At 37.0% G+C, this 10,996-nt stretch overlaps 1 protein-coding gene across 2 annotated transcripts; it reads left to right on the forward strand.

Moving 5' to 3' along the window:
- The first annotated feature begins 434 nt into the window (after nucleotides 1–434).
- On the forward strand, nucleotides 435–5,119 carry LOC18044260. 2 transcript variants are annotated; one of them, XM_006436593.2, is made up of 4 exons: nucleotides 435–1,586; nucleotides 1,797–3,092; nucleotides 3,933–4,050; nucleotides 4,490–5,119. In XM_006436593.2, the coding sequence occupies exons 1-4, from the start codon at nucleotides 960–962 to the stop codon at nucleotides 4,723–4,725; spliced, it is 2,277 nt and encodes a 758-aa protein (XP_006436656.1). In that variant the 5' UTR covers nucleotides 435–959; the 3' UTR covers nucleotides 4,726–5,119. The 2 variants fall into 2 exon arrangements, with proteins under 2 accessions (XP_006436656.1, XP_024041598.1); XM_024185830.1 differs by lacking the exon at nucleotides 3,933–4,050 and having other exon boundaries at nucleotides 4,490–4,580.
- Nucleotides 5,120–10,996: the final 5,877 nt, after the last annotated feature.

Genomic DNA, 10,996 nt, shown 5'->3' on the forward strand with positions numbered 1-10,996 from the left:
TTTTTAAAAAAATTAAATCTAATTTTACAAAATAAAGTTTCTTACTGAAAAGTATCTAACAAAATAAGATTTTTTTACAAAATAAGTTTTTTTTTTTTTAAAAAGTCCATATGTTTTTTTTTTTTTTAGTAAAAAAAAAGTCCATATGTTATTATAATTTTTACTGATTCAAAATTTACAGCCGAGCGCTGGCCTTTTAGTTTGCAAATTTACCGGAGAAATAGTCGCCGCCTTTTACCCTCGATCACTACGTAATTCCATAACTACCCTTCCCATAAAGTATCGACCCGCAGTACAAATCCACTATACGTCTCCCATCACGTACAAGCCCGATTTTGTCTTTTCACAGACCCTCAGACTTTTGACGCCGTATCCGAAAATATCCTCTCACCTAAAAAGAGCTAACAAAAAGACTAAAAGGGGGGAAAAAACAATAGAGAAAGAAAAAAAATACCCCCACTAGGAGACTATCGTTTTATTGTATCCAGCGAACCCCATCTCAAAAACAAATCTCAACCGTCAATTTCCCAATCTAACGGCTCTCATCAGTCGGCGTAGTGGTTTTCATCATAAACCCTAGCCCGCCACCACCCTCTTCTTCACAAACCCACACCCACATCCACAAACCCACTCTCCCTCTCTGTCTGTTTCCCCAACACAACACGTACGTGAAACCCACAATCCTAAATCGATCTCTGTTCCCCCTCTATTGAACAGATCTCAGTTTCTTAACTTATGTTCTTGTTCAATTCCTGGTTTTTATTAGATGTATCCCATGTTATGGGACGTTGTTTTATGATTATTTATGAGTTAAATTGTTAGTTTTTATCTGGGTCGGTGTCGGATTTTTTTTGTTTCCGTGTAAAATAAATAAATAAATAAAATAAAAATCTCCAGTGAGTCGACTACGTGTAAAGAAGATCGGGTCAGGAATTGGGTTTACTGAGAGCCGAACGGCAATGCCTTCGGTGGGTATGAGAAGGACGACAAGGGTGTTCGGGGTGGTCAAAGGGGTTGATGGGGCCCGCGTTTTGCGGTCAGGCCGTCGTTTATGGCCTGATTCAGGTGATGGCAAGCTCAGGAGGACTAATTATGGGGACGATTGGTATCACCACCCTGTGATTAATAAAAAGAATGGTGGGCCAGGTGGGCCCAAGTGTAAGCCCAATGGGTGGGCTGCTCACTTAGATGACCTGAAGGTCTATGCGAATAATGATGAGAAAAAAGAAGTGAAAATGTGCAAGAAAGTGAAGGAAGAATTGAAAGGTGCGGATTTGATGTATGGAATAGTGTATAGTAGAAAAAGGAAGCGAAATGATGGTGAAAAAAGTAAGATTTTGGAGAAGAAGAAGTATGGGATACAGTTTTCTCGCAGGCAAAGAAGGAAGAAGAGTGAAAAGATAGTGCCTTTTAGTGTGTTTGGTGTTGGTTTGGAGAGTTCTTCTAGTGGGTTTTTAGTTTCCTTTTTGAGTTCTGTTTTGGGATGCATGAGAAGGGCAACTGTGGAGCTGCCTCGGCTTGCTTCCTTTTTGCTTTCGGAGACCATTTCTGGAGTTTTCTCTTTGCGTGGAATTCGTTTTTCGTGGGTATGTTTTGTTTTTTGTTCTTGAATTGCAGTATGGATGTAAAAGATTGTATCTTTATTGAATTGCAGTATGCATTGGTGTTTATGTAACCAATTCAATGTGGTTAACATGAATAGGCTTGTTTGTACTTTTAGGTGTTATTGAAATGCATTGTTGAGATTTATGCTTAGTATATTTATTTGTGCCTTTCTTTGGTCGATCTTGTATCAGGATCCTCCCATTGCTCGCACTGGAATGTGCCGGATTTTTGGGACCATGCAACTCATTCCAATGTTTTCTCTGGATTTTTCTGCTGTTCCGTCTTGTTTTATGTATATTCATCACTGTATGCTTGTTAGATTCATGCGTCCACCTTCTGTAAATAGTTCAGCTTCTGAGGACGATTCTTCTGAGGAGGAAGATGTAGATTATGTATGTGAGTCTAAAACCGTGACGCCTGTAGTTGATAACAGTGTCAATAAAGTGGCGTTACATCCTTCTGTTAGATCTTCCAAATTAGCTGCACGCAATGTGCAGTATAGAAGTTCACTGAATTCTCGTGCAATTCAGAAGAGGAGGAGTTCGTTGAGGAGGAGGAGAGCTAGGAACCCTTCTCTGATTGGCTCACAGAAAGCTAGTGGAGCCTTAGTTTCTGATTTAACTAGTTGTAGGAAAAGTAGCATCCCTTCATCTTCTGCAGTGTCCAAGAGCAAGCTTAGGAGTTCACTGCAGCATAGTTCTGTTCTGAGCATTAAAGAAGTTAGTTCTACTGTGGATTCATTGATGCTAGACTTGGATCGATCTTGCTGCTGTGTGAGCATATTGGTTATGGAATCAGACAGATGTTGCAGGGTAGAAGGAGCCAATGTCATTTTAGAAATGTCTCATTCAAAGGAGTGGCACCTTGTAGTCAAGAAAGATGGAGAAACAAGATACTCGTTCAAGGCCCAGAGAATTATGAGACCCTCGTCCTTTAACCGCTTCACCCATGCTATTTTATGGGCTGGGGATGATAATTGGAAACTCGAATTTTCCAACAGACAAGATTGGCTCAATTTCAAGGATCTTTATAAGGAGTGTTCTGATCGAAATGCACAGGTTTCCGTTTCTAAGGTTATACCCATTCCTGGGGTATATGAGGTGTTAGGATATGAGGATAGTAATACTGTTCCATTTTGCCGACCCGATTCATACATCTCTGTAAATGTTGATGAGGTGTCAAGAGCTTTGGCAAAGAGGACTGCAAACTATGATATGGATTCTGAAGATGAAGAATGGCTAAAGAAGTTCAATAATGAGTTTGTTACAGAAAATGAACTTCACGAACATGTTTCAGAGGATACTTTTGAGTTGATAGTTGATGCCTTTGAGAAGGCTTACTTTTGTAGTCCTGATGATTACTCTAATGAGGAAGCAGCGGTTAATCTTTGTTTGGAGCTAGGTCGGAAGGAAGTAGTACTAGCTGTGTATAATCATTGGAAACAGAAACGGAAGCAGAAACGCGCTGCACTGCTTAGGGTTTTCCAGGTAAAGACTTGTTATGTTATTTAATTTGCATCCTCTATTGGCAACATGTCTCTTCTGGTTTATTGGTGTTCAGTTTATATCTAGGAGTTCCCTTAACTCTAGCAATGTTAATCTATAGTTGTCTCTCTTGATTTTAGGATGTTCTGACATAATTTTTTAACTGAAAGTTACCAAATTTGTACTATTTCATTGTCATAGTAATTATTATTTGTGTATTGATGATTTTATTCATAAAAAAGTCAGCAGCATGTCTTTTCATTTGCATTGACCTGTGGTTATGCTTTGCTGGCTCTATTGTATTCCCTCTGATTTCAGTTCTTTGATTCTTTTGTCAGTGAACAATGTTTAGTCACTTACATGAATATTCGAAGTCTAGTAAATTGTTAAGAGTAATCCTTTTTTATTCACTGGTAAATTACTCTGTTTTTATACTTGTTCAGGTGATTCAATGTTCTTAACTTCATAAGTTACAACTGAAAATTATAGGTTTTTGTGTATGTTTAATAACATTTGTTTTGAGTTGAAAACTTAGCTCCTCATTGAAATAGTTAAATGTGGACTGTTTGTGAAAATCCTTAAGCAGAGAACTAAATTATGTAGCTGCAAAGTACTGGAAAGATACAATCCTCCAATTTGAATAGCTCCTTCCTGTAGCTTTCTTGGTTCATCTTGCAAATAGGCTACAAGCCCAAAATAATGGTGTAATATGTTATATTATGGCATGCCCTTTTACCCCATCTTACCTTATTCTGCTTGTGTGTTCAATTGAGGCTCGTGGTGTTGTTCTTGCTGCACTGTTGGTTGGCTCATCTGATCAACCTGGTTATTCCTTTCTATCAGGGTCGCCAACCTAAAAAACCTTCACTAATTCCAAAGCCTGCTCTACGTAAGAGAAGATCATTCAAGCGACAGGCAAGCCAACCTGGAAGAGGCAAACCACCAGTGGTTCTCTTGCCAGGTTTGTTCATTGCATTCTCTGTACGTCTTTTATGCATGTGCTATGTAATCTATAAGTTTTAGTGTCACTACATGTTGGTTTTTCACAGTTTGGTGCATTTGGTAAAAGTACTCTCGAGTAGTTATAAAGTTTTATTTGTCATGTCAAGTCAAAGGTGGTGTTGAATTAATAATGGTGGTTTGAATCATGTATATATAAAAGACCAAAATACTTATTTGTAAATGTGTTGAATTAATAATTTGAGTCATGTATAAATGGCCAGTGGATATTGTTCATTGCAAATGTGTATTTTAGGCAATTCCTCATTTCCTCTAAGGTGTTGTTCTAACTTCACCTTTTTGGCCTCTCTGGTGGATAATTTTTGGTTCAAAAAAATACTGAACTTCTGTTTTGTTGTTTGTTGACTAAATGTATCTAATCTTCTGTTATCAATATGCAGAGGTTGTAACCCAGCAAGACGCCTTGGAAGAACAGAATGCCATGCGCAGAGTTGAGGAAGCTAAAGCCTCAGCAAAAAGATCCTTGGAAGAAGCAGTCCTGAAACGCCAAAGAGCTCAGCTGCTCATGCAAAATGCTGATTTGGCAACTTACAAAGCAACAATGGCACTCAGAATTGCTGAAGCAGCTCAAGTTGCTGAATCAGCAGATGCAGCCGCAGATCATTTTTTGGATTGATGGGTTGTAGGTGTTCCGTAATGCTGCTTCCAATTCAATTTATCGATTATGATCATCGATAGATGTAGGAATTGCAGCGTCGTCGCTGTTTTTGAAGCCTTCGGAGGACAACCTTAGATCAGAAATGAAAAGAAAAGATAATGTAACTTTCTGTATAGATTTTTGATTGATGTACATTCTGTATTATTATAGTCTCACAGACTCACCAAATATTTTACCATGGGATTCATTCAGTTTATTTCCTTAAAAAAAATTACAAAAAAAAAAGAGAAATTTGGGGAAATTTTTCTATGGTATGAATCTGAGAGCTTTCGTGTTTAGGCAGATTTTAGCTTCATGTACAGATCTTTTTCTTGAAGAGTAATGCATAATTTTGTGGAATTGGTGAGGTTTATTTGTTTTGTTCTCAGCTGATTCTTTTTCTTGAAGAGTGATGCGTAATGGTTTATTATTAATAATAATAATTAAATTGTTATAAATGACAGTTCATGAATTTATTGTATGGTACATTATATGTCAAATTGTCTACTCCTTTAGTTATCTGGTGGAAATAATAATTGGACAGAATCATAATTGTATGTTGAAGCGCTCTTCAACACGTGGTCTAGGTTCTCATTTTATAACCCATCATTTCAATTGACCAACAGTATATTCAAAAATTGCAGCAGGTACGCCCCATTTTTTTTAAAAAAATTATCTGAATATCCTATAAATAGAATTTACCGAAATTTTCATGAATGTCCTCTAAAAACTCGCATGAAATTACTAAAGTATCCTCAACTCAAAATGCTAACAAGCACATACATGACTTATACACAACTCTTATTGAGAAGGAGAAGTGTTGGAGTTTGGAGAAGGATAAAAGCTGATTCATTGTTGCACAATCGTTAGAAGCTGATTCATTACTGCACAATTGTCGGAATCTGTCTTCTTTAGGTAAATAATCAATTTCCTTCTTCTAATTACTTGATAGAGTTTTGAAACTTATGGAAAACTAAAAAATTTAGGATTTTATGTCGAAGGAATATATTAAATTTGTTGTGGGTCTCTCATAACATATTGAAAAACAACCTTTACAACTATTTCGCTTCATGAAAATGGTGAAAGTTTGATGGATTGTATTGATTAGAGTTTGATCATGCAAAGTCGTGTAATACACCAGTCAAGGTTGTGTAATACACTACTCAAGGTTGTGTAATACACATGGCTTCATATAATACACAACCCTCAATCGTTTATTACATGACTTACTGTAGTATTACATGACCTTCAATTGTGTATTATACAACCTTCACGACTTTAGTTGTGTATTACATGACCTTCAGCCATGCATTACACGTCTTCTTGTAGTACATGATTGCACGAGTACACAACCTCAAAATTACATGACTTTTGCCATTATTCTTAATCGATAAGAATAATTTATTATTTTGAAGACTTAATTTGTGCTACGAATTTATATTATACTATTTTAGTTACTTATTCAGCATGTAATCAACTATTTTCTAAAATTCTCAGCAGAGATTGCGGTGTGTTTGTTTTACGTTATTTTGAGACACTTGCATGTGGGGAAGACATTCAAACCTATTGCACTAAGACACACGTCTCTTTCTATCGAAAGCAACTAGCTGAAAGTTTTTGTCATGACAAGCCGTTACTTTTGGAGAAAAACTAACTTGCTATTTATTTGAATGAGTTGTACTTATGATACTAAACTTTTGTAAGCGTACTTCAAATCTAGAAAAGTTTATGTTAATTGGACTAGTATTGTAAGTTTGTATTAATTTTACAGTAGCTAGAGCATTATCTCCTATTACTGAATCAGTAACTAATAGTTGCTCATCCAAGCAACTTGAGATATCGTCTCCATTAATTCTGCATATATTCTTGATTGTGGTATCATAATCCCTTTAGCCTTAAAACCTTTGAATCTATACTTGTCATTTTGTTTAATCTATATACGTCGAAGAGAATACGCGCGCATACCAAAACCACAACTGTTGATACAATAAAAATAATAGTATCAAATTTTAGATATAATAACTACACGACCTACATGTCTTAAACAACCTACATGATCACATGATTTACACGATTACATTACTTACACGACTATATTTTTTTACATGACCTACACAACTACATTACTCACATGACCTACATGACTACATGACCTACACGATCGACTACATGTGTAATGCATGTGCATGTTTCACCGCTTTTTTATAAGCTAAACACAACTAATTATGAAAGCAACAGCAAGCTACCAACTTCATGCAAGGCGCATGCTTACTTCACCTGTATGCTTCATTTGTGTGCCTGAGTCGGTGGCCATATATAATTTGAAGGAATTGAAAGCAGCTCTCATTTTGCATCATTTTTTGAAGTGAGATAAAGAAGAAAAAGAAGAAAAACCGAGAGAAAAAGAGAAGAGAAAAGAAAAGAAAAAGAAGAAAAGAAGTAAATGAAATGAAGAAGCCGAGAGTGGGAAAAGAAATTTAAAAGATGAATTGAGAGGGAACGTTACAGGAAATGAAATTGAACAGTTAGATTAATAGCTAATGAATTAGTGGTAATAGATGTATGAAGTTTGAACAGTTATGTTACAGTTTTTGTGATACATATCAATTTTTATACAAGTTCTAATAGTTAATTTTTAAATCCTGTATTTTAGGAGAAACTCGAGAATTCCGGAACTCATGGGAGCCCCAACGAACCCTGGAGTGAAACATGATTTGTGAGTGGATACTACTAATATTATTATGTATTTCGTGAAATATTTGTGTTTGATATATGTTTTAATATCACGTTATAATTACATGTACACATATTATATGTTTGATTGAGCCATGAGATGTGATTGCCAGTTACCATATATGTAACCTCCCCCGTAAACTCTGCGCATGTATATTGAGAGTTAGGTTACTCTACCCATGAGATGTAGTTAAATTCCGTCGGGTATTGAGAGGTTTTTCCTTCGCTCTACTCGTGCGATGATGATCTTGGTAAGTATTGAAAATTATTTCCCCTTATTGTTATTTAGTGTAGTTCTGTCATGAATGTATGATTTCTGTGTTTCCTGATGCTTTATTGGTTATCTTGTTTTGGCCTCCTCTAACTTTTGGGTGCGTGAGGATGGTGTTCTAAGAAGCAGCCCATTGTCTCAAGTGTAGATCACTTGCTTCCACAACAGCTGAGCTCACATGGCTAACTTTCCTTTCCTTCATGTTTTATGATAATATAAGTGCGTTACAGATGACAGTAAATCCAATCTTTCATGCACAGTCTAAATATGCGCTATCATTTTGGCCGCGAAAAGGTGGCTTTAATTTGTGCCCACCATGTGCAGGCTACTGAATGATCATGCAACAGCTTAGGGCATTATTAAAGGGATTTCGCAATCGTAGAATCAGCCCCACAAATATGATCAAGCCAGTTGACGAGATCTTGTTTTAGTAGTGTTTTGGGTGTTTTTACTCTCTTGTTTGTCTCTACGCTAATGAATAGTACCAGAAAACTTTTATTTACAAATAGGACAAGTACTTTTCGTACAAGCTGGTGCAACATTGCAAATAATTTGGGGAAATTTATAAAAATAACCATAAAACTTTTGCTATTTTCACAATTAACTCTCTCAACTTTTTTCTATCAACATTAGCCAAACACACGCACTTTTCTCCCCAAATTACCCTTCTTTACAAAACAAAAGCAACTTTCTTTCTCCCATTTCGTCAAACTAAAGGCAGCTTTCCACTCTTGAATCATCAACCAACGACGACGGCAAAAAGCAATGATAAAAGTGAAATCCGATCATAATCTATCCGGATCCAACACTAGTCGGCATCACATAGTGGTATGAGTTATTTTTTGAACTTGCTTGAGAGTTTCAGTGAACTGCGAGTTGTGGGTGAATCTGGCGACAGGCTGCCTATCGTACGAAGCTTCACGCAATAGGGAACCCGTTGTACAAAAACTTGGTGATACAGACACCTGTCGCACCTAGCTTGGTGATACAGACACCTGTCGCACCTAGCTTGGTGCGACAGGCACCTGTCGCCCAAGGCCTGTCGCACGAAGAGGCAGAATCATTAAAACTGTATTAATTTGATAGGGTTCAAATAATTTATTTTTTTTTATAATTTTAGGCTTAATGGATTCAGTTGTACTTGAATTGTGTTACGATGGTTGGTGGGAGACATTAGAGGATGGCCGTATGGAGTATGTGAATGGTAAAAATCGAGCTTTTTTGGTTGGAAAAAATTGTTTGTTTGATAAGTTATTGGCAAGAGTATACGAGGTGTTACAAATAAACCCTAATGAATATAGTATCACAATGAAAACAACTTTGAGGTCTAATAACACATTATATCGTATATGTGCACTGCTCATGGATATATTTGATGATGGAATGGTGAGGGTTGTGTTGCATATGGCATCTAATGTAGCTAATTTTGGATGCATTCCTATATTTGTGACCACATCACCTCGAGTTCCGAGCGAAGGCATTGAGCCACATGTCGATACAGAAACTTCGTTTAGAGCAAATATGTTTGACCCCGATAATGAAAAAGAGGTGTTGTCAAGGACAATATCGATGTAGCAATATTACTCTCCAATCCACAACAATTATGACAACATTGATGATAACGATATTACGTTACAGGATGTTGGAGCAACGGTTTTTCCAATAACGACGTCGTTGGACCAACGGTATTCTCTGTATCACAACAATGATTTCCGGGACAATGATGATCTTCATGATGAGACAGTGGGGGATAATGTTTGTGCAGAACCTTCTAATAGTATGAGGGGCACTTATTTCAATAATGATGGTGATGATGGAGGAGCCGATCCTTTGAATATTCCATCGTTTCAGCATGAGAATAAGTGTGAAGACAATACTCCTATGAATAACAGAGGCAATAGACTTATTCCTCCTATGGTTTGATCGAGAAAGAGAATTGACCCCCTCACAAGTCTTGCTCCAACTTTGCCTTCGAATATGGTTGTTCCAAGTTTTGTTAGCAGTTGTGACTCAGATGATATCAGTGTGCGTAAGCTATTTGTTGAGAAGAATGAGTTTATATTACAACTACGCAAGGTTGCCTTTAAGGATAAGTTTGATTTCAAGATTGCACGGTCTACAACGACACGTTTCGAGGCTCACTGTTGTTTGGAATCATGTAAATGCCATATTCGAGCAACTAGAAGTTCAAACGAGCAAAATGTTCCTTGGGTGGTGCAGAGAATTGATAATGTACACATTTGTCATAATGAGGTATTGGTTTATGGACGTCATCAAGTAAGGAGCCGGGTTGTCGGTCATATTATCGCAGAAAAATATATATTCAAGACAAGAGAATTTATACTCCGAATGACATAAGAGTAGATATGCAACAAGAATACGGTGCTCAGTTAACATACTAGCAGGCATATCGGGCGAGAGAAGTTGGCCTTGAAATAGTTCGAGGCAACCCTACAGAGTCATACAACTTGCTCCCTAAATACTCTCACGTACTAACTACGGCGAATGAGGGTATAGTCACTCACCTTGAGCAGAATGGAGATGGTAATTTCTTGTACTATTTTGTAGCACTTGGATCTTTCATCAAGGGTTTTATGCAGTACATTCGGCCTGTCATTGTTGTAGATGGTACTTATCTTAAGGGGCTATATCGTGGAAGCATATTCGTGGCAACATGTTTTGATGGAAACAATCAATTGTATCCGTTAGCCATTAGGATCATGGATTCAGAAAACAATGATGCTTGGGAATAGTTTATGATGAAGTTACACGGAGTGATTGATTGGCGATAGACCTGAGTTGGTAATTATCTCTGATCGATGCACTGCCATAAAGAGAGCCGTTCTTAAAGTATTTCACAATGCAACTCATGGCGTTTGTTTTTACCACGTGAAAGGTAACATTAAGTTAAAGTTTAAAATGTCCAAAGCTCTTTGGGATGAATTTGAGTCTGCCTTTATTAATGCAGCAAAAGCATATGGCCACGAGGAATTTAAGAGACAACTTGAAAGATTGTGGATGATCCACTCGGGTGCGACTGATTACCTAGAAAATAATATCGGTACGTGTAATTGGGCAAAGTCTCAGTTTGAAGGTAGGAGGTACAACATACTTACCACCAACATCGTGGAAAGTGTTAATTCTTTCATGAGGGAACCGTGAAAATTTCCTGTTACTCATCTTGTTGATCACTTTAGGAAAATATTGCAGCAATGATTTTATGATAGAAAAATTGTGGCTGAATTA

This window comes from Citrus clementina, unplaced genomic scaffold (assembly GCF_000493195.1).
Source record: "Citrus clementina cultivar Clemenules unplaced genomic scaffold, Citrus_clementina_v1.0 scaffold_4, whole genome shotgun sequence".
NCBI classification, from domain to species: Eukaryota; Viridiplantae; Streptophyta; class Magnoliopsida; order Sapindales; family Rutaceae; genus Citrus; species Citrus x clementina.